This window comes from Lethenteron reissneri, chromosome 20 (assembly GCF_015708825.2).
Source record: "Lethenteron reissneri isolate LAM-NWPU_2019-01 chromosome 20, ASM1570882v1, whole genome shotgun sequence".
Classification (NCBI taxonomy): domain Eukaryota; kingdom Metazoa; phylum Chordata; class Hyperoartia; order Petromyzontiformes; family Petromyzontidae; genus Lethenteron; species Lethenteron reissneri.
In genome coordinates, this window is record NC_083798.1 from 16,579,951 (window position 1) to 16,602,206 (window position 22,256).

The window sequence follows — 22,256 nt, forward strand, 5'->3', positions numbered from 1 at the left end:
CATAAAAGGCACGCAAAACATTCTGGCTCCCCTATCAGCCCAAGGATTGAGTTTAATATCACTGTTCTCTAACACCACGCTCTCATTTATGGGCCCTCTAATCTCAACCACGTGTCATATGCATAGTTCACCTGGCACAGAGGGCTGGAATTACGTCCTGCGGCACATTCCGAATATCCAATTCGTCCCCACTTTTAAAAAAAATTGAAGACTCGTCTGTTTTATCGGGCGTATGTGGAACTCTGAGCCTGCTCCCGTGCCACCTGAGTCGTGATTTTGATGTTGAGCTGTCATTTTTGTGAATGTGTAGGTTAGAAATAATTATTTTAATTTCCATGCGCCTTGACAAATAATCTGCATATCAAGAGTAATTTAGCATATTTATGGGAAATGCAGGAATGCGACTAGTGCTACTTGTGAAATGCGTAGGAGGTGGGCGGGGGGTTTTCAAAGTCATATTATGGGCGGGGGGTTGTCAAAGTCATATTATTCCCGTGCATTATGCAGGATGAGCAGCATCAAAGGGAGGGGCTAGGGGTAGCATTAATAAAGGGAAGGAATGTTAATAGTATACTATTAACATTAATAAAGGGAAGGAATGTTAATAGTATACTATTAACATCCCTTCCCTTTATTAATGCTACCCCTACCCCCTCCCTTTGATGCTGCTAATCCTGCATAATGCATGGGAATAATATGACTTTGAAAACCCCCCGCCCACCTCCTACGCATTTCACAAGTAGCACTAGTCGCATTCCTTCATTTCCCATAAATATGCTAAATTCCTCTTGATATGCAGATTCTTTTGTCAAGGCGCATTCCCCCCCCCCCCTTCCAACCCAGCTTAAATAGACGCTCCAAGCGTGGTGGTGTTTCATTTAGACGCTGTCGCCCCGACAGACCTGGTCTTCGCCTGAGGACGGCTGCTTGTGTTGTGGCCGAAACGTCGTGAGAATTATTTTATTATGTTTTATTTTATTATTTTATTACTTCCCTTCTACGTGACTTTACCGAAAGAACCAAGAAGGTGTTGTCTATATTTATTTAAAGTTGCGCATTTTGATATGACGTTACATTTCTCACCCCCGCCCCCCCCCCGCATCGTCACACATCGTCACTAATGTCTGACCCCCCCTAGGTGCGTGACGTCATTTATGGACGGCCCCTTATTCTATACTAGCCTTTTGCCCGTCTAAGGACGGGTGTATTTGCAAGCGAAAATCAGACCGCGACGTGATATTCATTGCATCAATTCGTGTGCAATTTGTAAGGGCGCGGTGACAAAGACCTATTTAATTTAAAGGTTATAATCCCTTGTTCATTATGACGTCCTTTTACTTCGATGTCTCAACAGCGCTACGGAGATCACGTGACGTGAGGGTTCTGCCTTTGCAGTGAGGGTTGTCAGTTGACGCCGAGGAGGGGGGAGGAGGCGCCTCGCCCCCCCTATGTGGAGTGACGTCACCCGCTAATTATTATTAATGAGGGGGGGTGTCCATTTAGAGTGACGTCACCTGCCTATGATTAATAATGAGGGGGGCTGTTCTATGTGGAGTGACGTCACCTGCTCATGCTTATTAATGAGGGGGAGGGGTGTCCATTTGGAGTGACGTCACCGGCTCATGATTATTAATGAGGGGGGCTGTTCGATGTGGAGTGACGTCACCTGTTCATGATTATTAATGAGGGGGGGCTGTTCGATGTGGAGTGACGTCACCTGCTCATGATTATTAATGAGGGGGGCTGTTCGATGTGGAGTGACGTCACCTGCTCATGATTATTAATGAGGGGGGGCTGTTCGATGTGGAGTGACGTCATCTGCTCATGATTATTAATGAGGGGGGCTGTTCGATGTGGAGTGACGTCACCTGCTCATGATTATTAATGAGGGGGGTGTCCATTTGGAGTGACGTCACCTGCTCATGATTATTAATGAGGGGGGCTGTTCGATGTGGAGTGACGTCACCCACTCATGATTATTAATTAGGAGGAGTGGGGGGGTGTCCATTTGGAGGACGTCACCTGCTCATGAATATTAATGAGGGGGGCTGGTCGATGTGGAGTGACGTCACGAGCGCTAAGGACAGAAACGCATCTACTTCGTATATCGAGGTATTAGTCTACTTTTTTTGGTCGATCGACTGTTTAAACAAGAAAACTCTGACCACTACCGTGCTGATTAAATAGGGCTGATAAAGCAAAAGACCTGGTCACTAATTCCTTTGAACCATGAAATCGCAAACGAGGCTGTATACATCATATACATGAATGCATTTCGTCATTGGAATCACATACAGAATTTGAATATTATGGTGCGTTGTGTTTCAATTGTATTTTATTTATGATTTTATTTGTTCGTTGAATATATTGTGTTGCAAATGTAAGGTTGTAATATGTGAAATTAGTTGATTTATATACGTGTTGAGTGACTCCCACACCTGCAATCATACAGCACTAATAGCAGGTCCAGTGTTTTCTTTATCTTGCCTACCGCACGTGGTATTGTATAATCATGAGCATCGCAAGTCTGGAATTGCCCAGGCGAGCACAGATGTGGTCTGTGTGAGACTGCTAAACATGTGTGGGCACTCCATTCATGTGAACCTCCATGACCCTTCTGGATGTTATGGTTTAGTGTAAACAACTTTTGGAACTGAACAGCAGAGTTAGGATTGCTAAAATGCTGCTGCGTGTTAAGAAATGTTTGCACAGCATCTATACTGAGGTCCATTCTGAAATTGGAAACTTAATTTGATCTTTAAGCAACTAAATCATAGATATTCCACTGTTGTTTCGCTCTTCAATGGGCATGCATTGATGCAATTCGAATGTTTTAGGTTTTCACACAGATGTACGGTACAAAACTTGAATTCTCTTCCCCACCTGAGGTAGCATAACTTTAGTGGTATCAATTTCTTTATGTGGCCAACTGCAGTGAATGATGTGATAACCATTTAACTCTTTATATTCGTATAAATACATCAAGACTACTTTAGTTTTTCTCCCTTCGGTGGTGCCAATTTCTGCTCTGGCGCATGGACTAATAATTATTGAAGTCTGAATCTCATAGCAGCAAGAATGCCAAACTATGCGTTTTTTTCCCCAGTCAGTTGCATTCTTTTTCCCAGTGCCAATGTTTAAATGAATTATACAGACTCCTAAATTCTAACGGAGACGCATGGCACGTGCACTGGGTGCTGGTAGTACAATGCCACCATTATGTGGTCACACAACGCAGCCAGCTGGCTCCACTGCAGGGCACATAAACCACCTTACCCTGTGCCTATGTGTGAACACTCACACTGATCAATCCAATGTAATAAATGCCACCTCTAAACTACCAAAAACAGACGTTGGGAAGAAGAATCTCACGAAACGTAAAGAGAGAACTACACATACATGTAAGGACATTAAAAACAACATTGACACGTTTAATGTCCTGTGGCGACTTACACATTTTTCAGGACAGCTACCTCAAAAAGAGAATGACCTTGGGAAACCCAGGACAAGTAGCAACCCTAAGCCCATGACTGTAGAACAGGACTGGAGAACCTTCAGGCCGCAGACAAAAGAGTTCTTGCAGCCCATGGCCACATTGGGCCTACCACTTCGAAATGAACCACGTGAAAACATCTTAGCTGTGCTAATTGGGTATTGGAGTGGAATATTTTTGACAAAGTAACTTTATTTTTCGAATTGTATCACATTTATTAAAGTAGAGCCTTGAATATGTTTCACGTTAATATTGGATACTAAGGAGTGTGTTCATGTGTGAAGCTCTTGCGTGGTCACCATTGGAACCTCCTTTGCCAGTAACAAGATATGATAATTGTTTTTTTACCCTTTTATCTGGCAACAAAACTGACACCTTTTTTACTAGGAGTCATGTTTGCATTGACCACAATACCTGCAGTCGGAATGCTTTTTTGTTTTGCATTCCGACTGCAGGTATTGTGGTCAATGCAAACATGACTGCTCGTAAAAAAGGTGTCAGTTTTGTTGCCAGATAAAAGGGTAAAATAAACAATTATCTTGCGTGGTCCTTAGTAAGACGTTGAAGGTTCACCACCCCTGCTGTACACGTGTTTCAGGTTGTCATGTCAGCTTGTGCTCTGATGATCTACAGTGAAATCTTTTCATTCCTGTAGTGTATGTCATATTCCGGCACATGCTTTTCTGCGAAAAATTGTTGTACTTTAATTTTACCCAGGTCACCCGTGTACTTTTTTTAATGAGCTGTGTGCCAATGGACGCATATTTTTTGTAGATATTCAGATATGACAACGGCATTTTTATTTCTAATACTCTAAGGTTCCCTCGAGTGGAGCCCATTCCGCTAACAGTGGGGTCAGCAAAACATTGCGTGGTCGCACCTTTTACACTAAATTGTAGGACACTTAAGTTTGAGAATATATAATGTAAAATACAAGTACTGGACAAGACAATAATGTACAACGAAAATACTCCTACGTTATAATGAATGTGTGCGCGCGCTTCACACCACAGTGCTGCTGTCGAGTAACACATTCCTGCGGAGGGAGCTGGTAGGAACGTTGGGTTGCTCGGTCAATGGCCAGGGTCAACGGCGGCGTGGTGTAATCCGCAAATATGCCCGACTGTGAGGGTGGGCACAAGCCGGCGTGAGTAGGTTAAACGTTGAGTTTTATCAGGGCACCACGGGGTGACCAGCCCCTCCTCACCCAGCCCCACCCCCCACTCAGCCCCACCCTGCTCACCCAGCCCCTCCCCACCCTCCCCACCCAGCCCCTCCACACCCAGCCCCACCCCTCCCACCCCCCACTCAGCCCCACCCTCCCCACCCAGCCCCTCCACACCCAGCCCACTCAACCCTTCCTCACTCTCCCCACCCAGCTCCTCCCCACCCAGCATTCCCCACCCAGCCCCACCCTCCCCACCCAGCCCCACCCTCCCCACCCAGCCCCTCCACACCCAGCCCACCCAACCCTTCCTCACTCTCCCCACCCAGCTCCTCCCCACCCAGCATTCCCCACCCTCCCCTCCCAGCCCCACCCAGCCCCACCCTCCCCACCCAACCCCTCCCTCCCCACCCAGCCCCACCCTCCCCACCCAGCCCCTCCCCACCCAGCTCCTCCCCAGCCCCACCCTCCCCACCCAGCCCCACCCTCCCCACCCAGCCCCTCCCTGCACGACAGACGGACGGACACAATAATCCCCTGTGGGCTGGTGTAACCAGGAGGTTCCTCCCAGTATAGTTTCAATAATCCAATCGCTTTGTAGCCCGCTTGCACGTGCGGTGCGGAAATCCAAGAATCGCACCCCCCCCCCCCCCCCGTTGAAATTTGTCGTCGCAACGCTCGCACGCGATTGGTCCCCCGAGTGGCATTTCGGAGACGATGCGGACCAATCAGCGTTCGAGGATTTTGATCGATCGTGCTGAGGGCTTCCACGATACGTCGTGTGGTATTGGAACAACAGCAATTTGGTAAACTCGTCTTAATATTGTAAGTTTTTGTTGTTCTACATTTTTTGAATGTTTTAACAAATGTGTGAAGATGCAAGTAGATGATTGTGTGACGATATAAATAATAGCGACCTTCGAGAAAACTGCTTAGCTCGGTTGAAGTTGGACAAACAGTAGTCGTAATCGATATTTTAAGTTTTCACGACGTCATCTGATGACGGACGCTTGGGTTGAGCCCGAAACGTCGTGATTTAATGTTATTTTATCTCTACGTGACTTTACCGAAAGAAGCGACGAGTTATAGCGGCCGCTTTGTAACATGGCGTCAATGGGACTTGGGTGTCAGAATTGACGGGCCCAGTCGATATAAAAATGCAACGTGGTGGCACAAATACAAGAAATGACGCTTAATCAGATAATGTTCATACTTAACTTACACCCTGTGCCACACAAGGCCATAAACACGACGCTCTGTAGTTGAATCTTGTCGTTTTTTTACGATTTGAGAAATTACCCGTGTCGTGTGAACTCGAAACGCCGTCACTTTTGGCCTAAAATAAACCCACAAACAACCCACGTACGTGGATTAAGCTAATGTGGCGTCCTAACTTGATGATCAACACGAAACATGTTTACGAATGCGCAATTTTCTATCGGCCTGATTTTCGAAAAACGTGGCCTTGAGGTCTCTGAGGAGTGGGGAGGACATTTGGAAGATTCGTGGCTTTCTCGTTATGACTTGTTGCAGCCGACGAAACATTTGAATTGCTTTTAAATGTTGTTTCAAATTGTCTATTAGCTGGGCAGTTCTATCCACAGCTCTTGTGATGCCCGAAACTTTTGATTCGTGGAGAGATTCAAGGCCGTGGCCATGGAGTCAACATTGGGGGGGATCAAAACTCCCCCCCCACAGAAAAAATAATCTAAATTTTAAAAGAATTTCCTGCCTAAAATATAAAAAAATTCACTAACACATGTGATGGACTTTTTATTTATTTGTAACAATGTATAATAGTGTATTGTATTACATTGCTCTGCTTTTTTTTTTACCTTTTCTTGTTTCATTGAATGTAATGGCGGAGATTAGGGATTCATAAAGAACAACCATAACCACAGTCATATAAACAGAAATCTATGCATTGTTATATGAAGACAAGTCCAGATATTGTCGCCAAGGTTTAGCAAATTGTTGTTTTTATTTACGTAGCATCGCAATTATATATAAAAAAAAATGGCATAGCAATATATTTGGGGGGATATTTAGAGCATATTTGAATATTGGGGGGGGGTGGGTGTCGAACTCGGGTCGCCGGGTTCGTAGCGCAGCGCGCTAACCACTACACTACCGCTCCCCACACACACACACGCTTGCTGCAGACATAACTTTCAGTAAACGACTGAAATAATAAAGCAATGCTGCGCGAAGAACGCCTTAGACCTGCAACACATTTGTATGACACTTTAATCGCGGAGGGTTGGGGGGTGCGTGACATGCAGAGCCGGGCCAGCCACTAAGCGACCCTTGCAATTGCAAAGGGCCCCGTGGCCAGCAGAGGGCCCCCTAGAGTGACTGCTAGCGAGTGGATGAAAAAAAATCATACATCAAAGGGGCCTCCAACCAAATTTTGCTTAGGGCCCCCAAAGGTCTAGGGCCGGTTCTGGTGACATGAGCAGGCACACTGCGTGACACTTCTGCATGCGGGTGACATGACAGATGTGACTTCACAGCTCACTTGCCGTGCAAAATATATGTATTATTGCGCCCCCCCCCCCAAAAAAAATATATACAGAAGTCTATTTTTATAATGTTTGCATGGTTTACAGTCTGGAAAGTACACACATGGCAAATTTCAAGTTTGTTGCATGTCGGGAAGTACGCTAAACATTTTGAACAGACACACATAATCACAACTTTGCCTTTTCTATATATTGAGATTACGGCCTTGGAGAGATTAGAAATCACACTCGGCTCTAATTGCTATATTTTTGGTGATAGCGTTTGGATGTGGTCGACTATCTGTCCAGCCAACCAGCAAAAGTTTTTATAACCTGAAAAAAGTTTAAAGTATAAAATGGATAGAGTTTGCTCATTTTGTCATCACCTGAGTCCAACTATACCAAAAATGTATTTCTCCCAATTAAGTCACCAGTTTGACAAGGTTGCAGAGTCAAAAAGGTGGCTGATTTGTACACCGTGATTATTGCCACCTCTTGTTTGCTCACCTTCCGAGCTGATGCTATGGCTGAGAGATTCAGAGCTCCTGGAGACTGGAGTCTTGTAGGTTAGGTGTGTCAGACATGGGTTTTACCTCCTCCTACATGTTAACCTTCTCTGGGTACTCTGGTTTCCTCCAATATGCCATTGATGGCATTGGCCAAATATATAAATGCAGGACCTCTGTGAAATAATAACTCTCAGTGGGACTTTTTTGGGTTTGATTGTAATACTTTTTCATCTGCTTGGTAAATGTGTTTCCTGTGCATGACAGGTGTGAGCACCTGTGCAAACCTGATGGAGGGGACCAGTGATAGTGATCTGGAGCAACCGATGCATGTCAGCATTCCGTATTGTGCATGCACCCAAGATCTGCCACTTACGACCATGGACCAAAGCAACATCATCACAAAGAGCTATGAAACCATCTACAACACCATACTCTGTGACAGTAACTGTAATGTCAAAGAGCTCACTTTCAACACATATTTGGGGGTGGAATCATGGAAGGAATGCTACTCATGTGCACATTTGAGCATGCAAACAAACCTGACCATGCCAAGTCCCTCAGCCGGTGGTGTATGTGCAGTGATAGGCTGCACGGAACCAACTGATTGTCCAGAAAGTGTGCGAGAGACTGAGAGAAGTGAAGTCCTTTACTTTCACCAAGTAGACCGAAGACCTGTCTATAACACAGACTTGCCTTATTACAACTCAAAAGTCAATCAATTTGCATTTTATGACAATTCTGGTGCAAATACAGATACTTTTTCTTCCAATGATCAAGATGGTGAGTGCATTTAAATGATACACGTTGAAGTGCTTTTCGATTAAGTAAGTTGCAAACTGTGCATCTTGTTTTATCATTGTCAATATTGATTGTCTTTTCAGATATTGCCACCAACAGACAAGCTGGATACAAAAGTTTGACATTTGGTGTTGGTGGATGCAAAGGCAGTGGGTGCCAATGCATGCAGCCCACCAAACTCTGTAGAACAATATCACCAATCGTGAGTGATGTCAAGTACTCTGTAAGTGATGGAGGCTTTGGACAAAATAACATCTATTCTGTCCTCCATGTGTCAAAAGCTGAGTTGTATAGTCAAAATTTTATAGAAGCCCACAATCGTGCTTCAAAAGGAGAATTTGTATGTTTCCAAAAAGATGGTTGTGATACTTGCACTATCGATGACATTAGGTTCAGGTCTATCAACAGTGAAAACACCTTTGAAGGAAAGACTTTAGACTGTTCTTGTTCAAATCATGGTGAATGTCTTTGCACAGGACTGAGACCACATTTAATTTCACACTCAAACAAAAATGTCATTCCTGTCTATGTACCAATGAAAGGATACACTGCTCGAGAAGAATTAGATGCTTGCACAAATATTGCACCACACATGGTACGTTCACTGCCTCATGAATGGCTTTTGAATCCCAACTACATTGAAGAATCTGCTTACCCAAATTCCAACAGACTTCACAAACTAGTTGCCATCTTTGATGCAGAACGGCCATCACTAATCGATAGGTTGAGGCCTGATGTCTCCACATTGAAGCAAGAAATGTCCACAGGCATGGCTCACCCAGCAGAGTATCCAGGACAGACACCTGTGGAATGTATAAATGTCTTCGACGAGTTGAGCGGGAAGCTGGGTCTCACAGTTGAGGAGATCAAAGACTTGGTGAGTGACGAGGACAACCTCAAAGACCTCTGCAACCTGGTGGACACGAATGGGATGTTCAGCAACGAAGGTGCTTTTTACATTTTATTTGATACTTTATTCCAGTGGTTCTCAATATTTTTTTGCTACTGTACCCCTTGTTGAATTTTGTTTTAATCGAGTACCCCCTTGCTTGACCCAACATGGTGTCTGAGAAATAAATATGAATAATGAACATCAATATTTTAACCAATTTTGTGAGGCATGCTAACTACCTAGTAACTGCAAGAAAAAAAAAGGATGTTCTGCATGTATGATATAATTTTACGCACTCGCTGGTTTACCCTTGGAAAACACATTGTTTAAGAACAATGCGTTTAGAAAGGTATGTTTTATCGTTATAGATTACCATAGAGATAACTTTTTTTATCATAGATATTTTATTTTGGCAGATTCATATACGATTATTCACCAATGACTCGTGAATGATATAATTTTACACATTTATAAATCACCTTAGGTACATTGCCACATACCTCCAGGGGTCTGCATACCCCCGGTTGAGAACCACTGCTTAATATTGTGCTGTGAGAAATGTTAAGGTGTATGTCTGTTGGGCCATAAAATTTGTTTAAATTGTGAATGTATCATTGTACATCAGCACGAAGTGACAACCTGCTCAGATTGCAGAGTACAATTCGGACTGTCTAAGTCTGTCTTTTATAATATGTTTTCGTATGTGAACTTTGAACAGCTATATAAATACAGCACCATAGCAGATGGATAACTCCATGAACATTGTATTGTTTTCTCTGCTGCTGTGGAATATTTTCTTCTTTTTTAATGGCATCTTATTTTCGGTACCAGTTAGGATGATATGATATGCATCTGGAAATGATTGATGAAAAGTTCAAATAAATTTGAGTCCTAAGTTTCACTGATTTTGAATTTGTTTAAGTATGACTGCTTTTGTTTTACAGATGCTCATAGCCAAGGGGCAGCAGTGAACAATGTTCCAATGCCACAAGTAATGCACTCTAATCATTCTCAGGTAAGAAGTCACAGGATCTATAATATCATTGTAAATATACATCAATGTTTAACATAAGCTGACATGTTACAGAGCAAGTTTGTTAAATGTTAAACTGAAACGTGACTGCTTTTTGCCCAATGTTTCGCAGGGTGATGGTGGTCTACACTGCATTAATGGAGGCAGAAACAGTTGTCCAGATTCACAATCCATGCATGGAATAGATAAAGGTTATTGCACTTAATATAAAATGCCCATCTGTGTGCAAGTATATATTTAATAGAATAAAAGTTCAATAACTTGCCATAATATTTGCAAATGTACATATTAAAAAATGCAACGTGAGTTCAGTCTTGGTATAAATTTGTAGGTACATTTTAGTCGCAATTAGAAGTTCGTGACTAGGATTTTTTTTTCTCACTTTGTGGACAGACCAGGACAGGCCTGACCATGAAGCTGCTTATTTTGATGGGCCTCCTGTCAACAGTGCAAGTCCACTCTTGGCTCTGGCACAAGGAACCCAGCTTGTAAGCTCTGCCATCCACCTCACACAATACCTTGTTTGCATCGTCTGTTAATACCAGCAAAGGTGTGAAGCTTACACAACCCAATGTAATTCCGTTTCTTCGATATTGCTTGAAAAAGTAGTTTAGAGTGACATCTAGTGGCAGAATTCAATATATAATGTGAATCCTTTTGTATCCCTGCATCAGTTCAAAGAAGGTGTGTAATGTCGCAATGTCATTTGCTGCTGGTGCATCGTTTGCTTTGGCATTTATGCGTCTTTGTCTCTGTTTGTGTGTGTGCATTTTCATCTATGTATCATCAGGAAAGTCATATTGGTGTAGGAGAGAAGGAGAAGAAAAACGTCATGGAGGGCAGGAAAAAGAGGCCTGCTTCAGTTAGACAGCAAGAAGATAAACAGAGCAAGGATAGACAGTACGTCCTCATTAATCGAAAGGAAAAGTGAGTCGGAAAAAGGAAGCATGCAGTGCAATAGAGACAGTAGAAAAAGTAAAGTTGAAGAAGTTACATGAAACAACAACTGCTATATATAGTGCTTAATAATGCATACAACACGAAAGGATGATTTGTAAGAATGAGCAGGGGTTAGTAAGGATGAGCTCATTTTAAATGCACATCGCACGGATGTAAATGTACAATAATACCTGCCAGGTTATGAAATAAAACAGTTACATGTAGTGATAACGTTTTACTTTTATGTTGCACTCATTTACAATTAATGTAGAAATTACGTTTTATATTATGAACAAGAAGTACAATGTATTCAAATGGACACAGTGCACAATATCACCCGTTATTCACGTGCTTTACTTAATATCGTCATAAATAAACTACCAGGTTGGATGTTTTTTAGAAAGTAAGTATATTTTTCTCGTTTCCTGTGAAAGGTATTGTCAAAAATGCACATTGGTAGGTACAATAGATATATGACGATGCTGATGGAGTGGTTGTGCTCTGCTGAAACAGAAAGAGGAAGCAGGATATTCAGAAAGGCTTCAAAAATCCGTGGCGACAGCTGCCTGCAAATGTCAAGGATTACCGGAGCTCCAAACACACCCAGGTGGGTACTCAGAATACCACACACATTCAGTGGGGGTAACTTTGCTGATTAATTGCACGTGTGGCTTTGATCTGGCACTTGGCTCACAGTGCATTGCAGGTGTTGGCAGGGGTAGTTTACATTGAAAGTACTTAAGACTTTGTAAAAAAAAATTTTTTACATCGTGGTTATAGCAATGTTTTTTTGTGGAGTGGCATGGATTTTTTTGATATTGTTGTTTTGAATGATAGATCAATACATTATAGTATCAAGATGCAACCATATTTCTATATGATGTACAGAAACAATAAGCCACAAAATTATTTTAGATTTGAAGCTTTCGTAACTGCAAGGATTCATACTCTTATGTGGTGGTACAAATATGTGTAGTTAAATCTTTTATTTTTTTACATGGTTAAAAGTTAGTAGAAGTCTTCCGGAAGAGTGTTGGCAAGTTGGTAGAGGTCTTCCGGAAGATGTTGGCAAGTTGGTAGAGGTCTACCAACTTTTAACCATGTAAAAAAAATATTTAACTATGCATATTTGTATCATATTATTTGACAGGTACTATTCTACTTTACCGAGTGTTGACATCCCCAGCGTTTAACAGTACTGCTTCCTTTTATGCTTATTATCAACTAACACCGGCCACAACCCTGAGTCTATGTGCACCATTGTTCTCTTTTAGCCCCGCCCCCCCCCCACCGTGCCATACCCTGGCTACCACATTCAGATAACCCCCCCCTCCCCCTTAACTTGTATTTAAGAGCTTGTCTCTTGGATTTTTCCTCACTTGATACAGTAAATTTAGCTGTGACGGTCCCACCTGATGACGGAGACTTGTGTTGCCTCCAAAACGTCGTGATTTATTATTTTATTTCTATTATTACTTTTATTAATTTTAATTTAATTTTTTACCTACGTGACTTTACCGAAAAAATCTAAGTATGAATCCTTGCAGTCACGAAAGCTTCAAATCTAGAATTAATACCCTCTACGGGGAGGAATTTCACCTATCTGTTAGAGTTTTTAACAGACGAGACAATAAGTCACAGCTTCTCGAGACGCTGGCCTTCCTCAAGAGATGCCGCGATAACAAGCGTATGAATCCTTGCAGTCACGAAAGCTTCAAATCTAAAACTCTACCAACTTGCCAACACTCTTCCGGAAGACCTCTACCAACTTGCCAACACTCTTCCGGAAGACTTCTACCAACTTTTAACCATGTAAAAAAAAAGATTTAACTACACATATTTGTACCATCTTATTTGACAGGTACTATTCTACTTTACCGAGTGTTGACATCCCCAGCGCTGCGTCCTTTTATGTTTATTATCAGCTAATACCAGCCACAAGCCTGAGTCCATGTGCACCATTGTTCTCTTTTAGCCCCCCCCCCCCCCACCGTGCCATTCCCTGGCTACCACATTCAGATAACCCCCCTCCCCCTTAACTTGTATTTAAGAGCTTGTCTCTTGGATTTTTCCTCACTTGATAGAGTAAATTTAGCTGTGACGGTCCCACCTGATGATGGAGACTTGTGTTGCCTCTGAAACGTCGTGGTTTATTATTTTATTTTATTTCTATTATTACTTTTATTAATTTTTTACCGAAAAATCCTAAGAGTACAAAAATATATATTTTATGTAAAATACGTATTATGTAAAACGTATTTTTTCCGTCTATATATAACATGATTTTCTCAAGCTGAAATTGCTCTGAAACTGTCCTTAATCTTTATTTCTGTTTGCACACATATTTGGTACTGTGGTAGAATACAATTATGAGAAGCACCTGTGATCACATCATTGATCTGAAGAGGGACATGCAGAAGAACGGTCATGTTGAACCAGATCACCAGCAAGGTACTGCCTCGGTGTGAAATGCAAGCTGGCAAAGAAGAGCTGTAATCCATTCTTACCCTGATCTCCCCAATTAAAATGTTATAATACAAGGTAGCTCGTAGTAATCATTGTACGAGCAGCCTGTTTCCCTATGGTATTGCATATGTACATGGTTTAAGTGTAGAACATTATGGGTGAGTGGTTTTAAACTGTTATTGCGCTGCAAAATTACTTCGTTAAATGTAGCTTTCTTTTCTTTACAAACTGTCTTTAATTTTGAACACTGCTTTACTGTCAAAGGCTCAAATACTGAAACAGTCGAGGCAGAGGGAGCCCACTATGAGCTGCCACTTGGCACGACAGAGGAAGGCAACAACCAAGACCTCAGCAGCGACGACAAATTGTCTAAGAATAAATTCCTTAAATTCAAAATGAAATACCAGCACCACCTGAAGAATATATTTCCACGCATGGGCATCAAGGAAACCAAGAGACTGGTGAATGTCAAGTGGCATTCAATGCGCCTGGCCGAGAAGCAGCTCTATATGTAAGTGCGCACGCCTCAAAGCAAATCTGTCGGCACACTTCAACATAAAGTAACAGATGTCTCAGGGCGCAGTAATATGTATGTTTAGTACAACAATTTGTTAAAGACAGTTTTGGTGACACAAAGTTCTCAAACGAGTTTTGATTTGTATTTTTGTTTGCGTCAGTTTGTATTTTGCTGCTGTAGGTTCTCAGTGTGCCCTTGGTTTAATTACGTGCACTTGTGTGATTTCAGCAACCGTTGTCATCACCGTGAGCTGACAGAGCAGGGCAATGATGACTCATCTTTGAAGTACAGCACTCGGCCTTCATTTCCAAAAAAGACCGACGGCATGGCTGGTATGACCTAGGCCAGTGGCAGATTTAAACAATGGGAGAGTTGAAAAGCGGCAAGGGAGGCCACTCCATACTTTAGGCACAGCAAAGGAAGCATGTTGTCCTCTCACCATGCATTGATAAGAAAATGTTACCTGAGATGAGTGGAATACAGTGTTTTCTACCACAGAGAGAGTGGGCAAGATCATTTATCATCGTCGTAAGTGGGAATGGATATCGTTCTTTTTCCAGTGTGTAAACAGATGGCTGGAAATTGCTTTTTTTTGTGGTGACTACGTTTGCATTGTGCTGTTTTCCTGGTGTCTTTTAAGAAACACGCTCAAACCGTCTGAGGGACTGGCAGTACTTGCGCAAGCTCAAACAGCAGACGGAGAAGCGGCAGATGCTGCAATGGATCATGGGGTTTGGTGTTTTATTTATATGTTTGTTCTTTTATGTATACGTCTATTGTTTACATAAAACCTTTAATGTCGTGAAAAGTCTACATTAAACACATTATTTGGTGATATTGCATTGACAGTGGTGGACAAGTAGAAATAACAAAACATTCAACACATTCGTCAACGCTTTCTTGAAAGAAAAAATAGGTAGTCGGCAACATTTTGGGCAATGGTCCTTCTTTATCGTGCATAATGACCATTTCCCAAAACGTCAACTATAACATATTTTTAGATTTAAGGCCACAGTGTTATTGATGAATGTGGTGAGTTTTTTTTTAAAACGATACATTCAAATTTCGATTTAAAGCTTTCGTGACTGTAGGGATTCAGACGCTGTCGCCTCGACAGACCTGGTTTTCACCTGAGGATGGCTGCTTGCGTTGTGGCCGAAACGTCGTGAGAATTATTTTATTATGTTTTATTTTTATTATTTTATTACTTCCCTTCTACATGACTTTACCGAAAGAACCGAGAAAACGATACATTCGTTAAGCAATTACGCTTCATTCTTATGGTCACAATACATGCATTGAATGTGTGTGACAAATAGTTACATATACAGATAGTGCCCGAGTTACGATGGTCCGACTTACGACATTTCGATCTTACGATGGCGATAGCGATACGACAAAATTGTAAAATATTTTTAATTTCGCGCGGCAGGCAAACGCAGCAGCGTACGAGGTACGATACTGTACGTTGGGACGCTGCCGGGATGTGCGCATCTCCCGCCTTGTGTGATGATGCCTCACTCTTACCAGTGGTCGACGGAGTTAAGTTGTCTCGGTGTTCAATGCATGTAAAAAGTTTTTATATAGGTAGGCTAAGAATTTACCTTGGTTTTTTTTATTAATTTACATTTTACTGTACAATACAGTATTGTAATTAATAAATACATACAGTATATAGTTTATACAGTACGGTACTGTAAATTTCTCTGTTTTGCTAAATTGTCACCATTCTTTAGGACTCCTGGGTAGGCTAGGCCATCTTCGACTTACGATATTTTTGACTTACGATGGGGTCGTTGTAACGCATCTCCATCGTAGTAAGTCGAGGACTACCTGTATAAGTAATAGATTCGTGTGACCTCTAGAATCACCGAATAAGCTACGTTACCATTTTAAAGTTATTCTTCAATACCGGGACCATGAATCTCAGCAGTTCATAAAATAGCAATGATGGTCACACGTTACATGTCTTCCTTTTAATAGAGAAACTGCAAATCACGCGACAGTTTGTTCAACTGTGTTGGTGCCTCATGATGTACTGCTGCATAAATAATGACGACCCAACTTGTATGCATACGGTCATTGACATGCCTCTATTTAAAGCTTATTATATTTTCACTTCTGTCCATTGACGTCTGTAGGGCCGTGAAGACGTGGCGTAACAGAAAGAGGTGCAGGAGAAGAAACTGCAGGTCAGGCCTTAAACAAAAAGGCAGCATCTGCGAAGATAACTGGGTGCAATGTGACACATGTGACAAGTGGAGGAAGCTTCCGCTCGGCACAAATTTGGATACCCTCCCAGAGAAGTGGTGAGTTTAACACTCTCCCTCTGCTCACCTTTTTATGCGGTGTTGTATGCACTTGGAAGGAGAGATTGCAAAGTGTTCATGACATGTAATTGGCTCCATATGGTATACAGCATGTCCTCGTTTAATGCGGTAAATGCATACCTGAAAAGTGGAATGTTAAGCAAAAACATTTCCCCATAAATAACACTACGTAACACAATTTTTGTCCTGTTAGTAAGTGTTATTTCGTAATAGCTTATGCCTAAAAAGTATAGAAAATGGCTATTATTCCCCACAAACTTTGCTTTTGTGACTAGGACAGTGATATTTTGAAATGTATCTATTTTCAATGAGAAACGGGCAAATTTGTGTTTTTTCGTTCACATAAAGTCAGAAAAAAACAACATGAATCAAAATTACATTTATTTATACTAAAGTAATAAAAAAATGACTACAAAAGATTTAGAAGTGGTCGTTTTTCGAGATTTAAGATGAGCATCAAGGATATGGGCTTTGAGGGACATCCTACAGCCCATTATGCCGTAGTTCTTCACCAGTCTCAACCAGCTCCACATAGTTTTCGACCTTGTGATTGCCCAGGAAGCCACGAGCCATCTGCGACAAAGATGTTCCAAGCCGCTTTCTCCTTACTAGTGAGCTTCTTGGGGAATTCATTGCACTCCAGGATCTTCTTTATCTGTGGTCCAATGAAGACACCGGCTTTGACCTTTGCCTCAGACAGTTTAGGGAAGAAGTCTTGAAGGTACATGAAGGCTGCCGACTCCTTGTCTACAGCTCTGACAAATTGTTTCATAAGGCCCAATTTAATGTGCAGTGGTGGCATCAGCACCTTCCGGGGGTCCACCAGTGGCTTCCACTTGACGTTGTTCCTCCACACAGAGAACTCGGTCTGCTGTGACCAGTCCCGCCTGTGGTAGTTCGCTTTGGTGTCCCTGCTGTCCCAAAGGCAAAGATAGCAGGGAAACTTGGTAAAACTGCCTTGGAGACCCATCAGGAATGCCACCATTTTGAAGTCTCCGATGACCTCCCAGCCATACTCATCATACTTCAAGGCGTCTAGCAAGGTCTTGATGCTGTTGTAATCCTTTTTGAGATGCACCGAGTGAGCCGGGGGAAGAGACGGGTAATTGTTACCGTTATGGAGCAGCACGGCTTTGAGGCTCCTGGATGAGCTGTCAATGAAGAGGCGCCACTCATTCTGGTTACAGGCGATTCCGATTGCCTCGAACAGACTGTGGCAGAAGGAGAGCCCATCTTGACGGGTGAAGAAGTTGCAAAAAGGTTGGCGAGGCTTCCTCTGATCTGCGACTTGTACACTTTTATCCAACAAGTTCCACTGCTTGAGCCGAGATGTCAAAAGCTCAGCATTGGACTTGGTGAGACCAAGATCTATGATCAAGTCGTGGAGATCTTTTTGGTTGGGGTGGTATCGGTTTCTCGCCTCAGCTCCACCTCTGAAATTGTCATCTGGATCGACAACGTCTTCCTCGCTTTCTGACTTGCTGCTCTCTTCTAAGATGGCTGCTCTCTTTCTGAGGAGTGGGTACAGGGAGCTCATGGCAGTGTGGCATGGGGCGATGGATGAAGGAAGGTCCGGATACGTGATAGCAGGTTCATTCTTGCCAGTCCGACGTTTGGAAGGATCCACCATGCAGAAGTAGCAGTTGCTTGAGTGGTCAGTGGGTTCTCGCCAAATTCTTGGGATAGTGAACTTCATGGCTCTCTTTTCCCCTCTGTACCATCCTACAAAAATACATTAATTTCACCCATGACTAATGTGTAAGAGATTCTCGCAACATTTTTCATACATGATATATTTTTTCAATAACATTGAAAATTGTAAAACATACAATATTAAAAATTGTAACAAATTTTAGAACATAAAATTCCGGGCAACAATTGTCCATCTTACCTTCCACAGTTTTTTAGCATTGCTCGCAGGTGAAATGAGGTGCCCAGGGTTTGTCTTGATCCCCGACAGGTATGCCGAAATATGCCTTGTAGGCCTCACACATCTTAGCAGATGCTTCTACAGGACTTTTTCGCTCGTCTTGATAAATTGGCCGTAGACATAGCAAAATTGTCTACCGGATGCTTGCAGCCTCTTGATGCTATCTCAGAAAAATGCAGATATGTATCCACTTAGGCAGCTGGAACTAAACTGAACTGGTGGGCTTAAGGCCCCTGTATTATACTACTATTTATATTACTGGGAAGTTCTAGAATTTTCTAGAAGTTACTCCAAGTTTACACAGCACTGAATCTATCTGGAATGTTCTGGAAAATAGGTAAGTTTCTAAATATCACTGTCCTGGTCACAAAAGCAAAGTTTCTGGGGAATAATAGCCATTTTCTGTACCTTTGAGGCATAAGCAATTAGGAAATAACACTAACTACCTAGGAAAAAAAAAATTGTTACACAGTGTAATGCAACTATAAAGTTTGCCGAGATAGGATGTAGGCACATTCAGTAAGATTGTGGGACAAATAACTGAGGGTACACTGCCGCTTTACTGTATCATTCTGCATAATGTATACCGCTCAGCCGCACAGCTCAAAAAAGTAGTTCTTCGTCGACCGCTCAGACCGCGTTAAAACAGGCGCGTTCCACGTTGTGGGAAAGGTGTTCTCTCGTGGAAGAACCGCATTATAGGGAAAATACGTTGTGTGAACACGCATTAAGCGAAGACTTAACCGTATAACTTTGAGCTTAAAAACTTGCGATATAATATACAACTTGCAGCGCTTTTGGACCCTCCGAATAACTGTACGCCGATCTCTACCTTAAAAATGTAATTGTCTAATTTAATCACACGTCTCGTATGATAGATGAAGGTTGTTTGTTTTTAAACGATGTAACCTTTTTTTTAAGGTTTTGCGTGATGAACCCTGACCCGCTGTACAGGGGATGCGATGTGCCAGAGCAGCCATGGGAAGATGATGGTGTGGTGCCCGAAAACAGACGGGATGAAAAATCTCCGAGTTCCTCTGTGCAGTGCAAGTTGGAAAGCGGCAGCACCAGTGGCGTGGGGGCCCAAGAGTAGGCAGTGGTTGGGGGGAACAGCGCAGCGGCAAGGGGATTTGTGTCAGGCCCAAGCCATCTTTTGTTTTAATTACGTAAAGAGCTTTGTGGAATCTGGACCAATTTTGCTTTCGAAAATAGTAATTTACGAGTAATTCTAACATCAGGTCAATATTTAGCGATTTGAAAAGCTCAGCATATGTGATTTTGGTTGTTTTCGATAACGTTTGTTTATTGTTAATGTTAATGCATATTTAATCAATGTCCCAGTCTTAAAAGTGTATTGTATAATTAGGCAGTTTGAACTGCGTGTTTGAAATGTTAGCAACGCATTTCTAATACACTTGCGTTTGTTTCAATTAAAGAAGCTTAAGTGATCTTAAATAGCACAAAATAGAAGCATTTGAAAGTCACATCTGAGATGTTAATGAGCACTCGGGGCTCAATTCTTGCTAAGCGTTTGTGTTGCTGCTGTCGTGGTGGACACGTGGCAGGCTGAAAGGATGAGACTTTTGTACGGTAACAACATCTTCACAGTACAAAGTAGTACAGAGAGATTTATTGGTCTAGTACAGGGGTCGGCAACCTACGGCTCCGCAGCCGCATTCGGCTCTTTACGGGCTGCTTCTTGACGATATGTACGTGAGATTTCAAGAGCCGCAATGCAACTGAGTACAGTATGTACTCAGTTGCATTGCGGCTCTTGAAATACTGAATTTTGTACCGAATTGGAAAGAAATGGCTCTTCTTGTTATTTTGGTTGCCGACCCCTGGTCTAGTACAAATTGCTGTCCATTTATGATTCTTAATGTGTGATACCTTTTCTGGACACCCTTTACACTATATACAGTTGTAAACAGCATACATGTTTGTTTTGATGTGTAGTACGCTATATATGTCAATATTTACATAAACAAAAAAACATGTCTGATTACCTTTAAACGTTTTAATGTTACCAGATAAATATTAACCCAAAAAATTTTACTTTAAGCTTTCATGACTGCAGGAATTCATATTCTTTGGTTCTTTCGGTAAAGTCGCGTAGATATAAAAAATTATTAGAAAAAATTAAGTGAATAAAAATAAAAAAAAACACATGTAGACTGTAGCCTGGTTCCTAATCGGAGTGAGTGTACTGGCAATCTATAATGTGGACTGTAGCCTGGTTAAGTTTGGTGAGTGTACTGGCAGTCTATAATGCAGACTAGCAATGGTTATTAAGCTGGGTGAGTGTACTGGCAGTCTATAATGTAGACTGTAGCCTGGTTCTTAGCCTTCGTGTACTGGCAGTCTATAATGTAGACTTATTCTGGTTCTTTCAGTAATAAAAATTAAATAAAAATAACAAAACTAAAATTTTAAAAAACCACGACGTTTCGATCGCAACACAAGCGGTCATCAGGAAAAGGGGGTGTTTGCCTAACAAGGCAAACTGTTTATCAAGATTTAGAGATGGGCATAACCCAAGTGTGTCAACAGCATAGGCGGGGCAGCTAATGTTAATGTAGGAGAAAACCCCGACACCGGCAGTAGGTCTAGACCTAAGAATATGAATATAGGTCTAGACCAATCAAAGCATTGCACCTTGCTCCACACACCCACACTGCTGACGGTGGAGGTTGACTAGAAAGCACAAATCAAGCTTGTGTATATATGGACATCCATATATACAGACAATTTCAACCGAGAGGATGGTTATAAGCTCAGCAATCATTGAAAAGATGTCATCAACCACTTTGGGTCATGATTTGTGTTTTCTTGTCAACCGCCACCGTCAGCAGTGTGGGTGTGTGGAACGAGGTACAATGCTTTGACTGTTGTAGACCTGCCGGTGTCGGGGTTTTCTCCTTCATTAACAGCTGCCCCGTCCATGCTGTTGAGACACTTAAGCTACGTCCATTCTAAACCTTTATAAACAGTTTGCCTTTAGAGGCTAACCCCTCTTTTCCTGATGACGACCGCTTGTGTTCCGATTGAAACGTCGTGGTTTTTGTTTTCAATTAAATTTTATTTAATTACTGAAAGTACCAGAATAAGTCTACATTATAGACTGCCAGTGCGCTCACTCAGTTTAATAACCATTGCTATAGTCTACATTATAGACTGCCAATACGCTTACCAGCTTAAAAAACAGGCTACAGTCTACTTTATAGACTGCCAGTACACTCACCCAGCTTAATAACCATTGCTACAGTCTACATGAGTGTTTTTTTAATTATTCACTTTTTATTATTATTTTTCTATCTACGTGACTTTACCGAAAGAACCAAAGAATATAATAACCAAAAAAAATGTGCTTTTTGCAATTCACGTTCAGAGTTGAAAATACAGTAATCTACAAACATCGTTTATCTTATGGTAAAGAGTTGCGTTCATGTTGTTGCATCTCAGATCACTTAAGATCATTCGCATTTGTAAGGATCGTTCCAAAACATCTGCTGACCAAACGTACCATTTATGTTTCCTGAAATTGTCAAGCCATTCCTTACTGGTGAAAATGGGTGTAATATTACACTGGTCAACACACTTTTTCTATTTTAGATTAATTTCAGGGTGCTGATTCCAAATCTGGAATCAGTTTTTGTATTTCACATCAGGTTTTTGAGATATCA

General features: G+C 41.9%; 2 protein-coding genes across 5 annotated transcripts; one reads left to right on the forward strand and one right to left on the reverse strand.

The window, feature by feature from the left end:
* Positions 1-7,204: 7,204 nt before the first annotated feature.
* Positions 7,205-18,783, reverse strand: LOC133344884 (uncharacterized). 3 transcript variants are annotated; one of them, XR_009755389.1, is made up of 4 exons: positions 18,535-18,783; positions 17,253-18,365; positions 16,651-16,763; positions 7,205-9,379 (listed from the first exon to the last, which is right to left on the reverse strand). XR_009755389.1 is itself a non-coding variant. In XM_061555180.1 (3 exons), exons 2-3 carry the CDS (start codon positions 18,337-18,339, stop codon positions 9,363-9,365), a joined length of 1,104 nt encoding a protein of 367 aa, XP_061411164.1. In that variant the 5' UTR covers positions 18,340-18,365; positions 18,535-18,783; the 3' UTR covers positions 7,205-9,362. The 3 variants fall into 3 exon arrangements, 1 of the variants encoding a protein (XP_061411164.1); XR_009755388.1 differs by having other exon boundaries at positions 16,651-18,365; XM_061555180.1 differs by lacking the exon at positions 16,651-16,763.
* LOC133344883 (uncharacterized) lies at positions 7,911-20,281 on the forward strand. 2 transcript variants are annotated; one of them, XM_061555178.1, is made up of 13 exons: positions 7,911-8,448; positions 8,550-9,413; positions 10,303-10,373; positions 10,504-10,582; positions 10,785-10,879; positions 11,182-11,318; positions 11,844-11,937; positions 13,691-13,781; positions 14,061-14,307; positions 14,542-14,645; positions 14,954-15,044; positions 16,455-16,622; positions 19,495-20,281. In XM_061555178.1, exons 1-13 carry the CDS (start codon positions 7,911-7,913, stop codon positions 19,664-19,666), a joined length of 2,751 nt encoding a protein of 916 aa, XP_061411162.1. In that variant the 3' UTR covers positions 19,667-20,281. The 2 variants fall into 2 exon arrangements, with proteins under 2 accessions (XP_061411162.1, XP_061411163.1); XM_061555179.1 differs by having other exon boundaries at positions 19,528-20,281.
* The last annotated feature ends 1,975 nt before the right edge of the window (positions 20,282-22,256 follow it).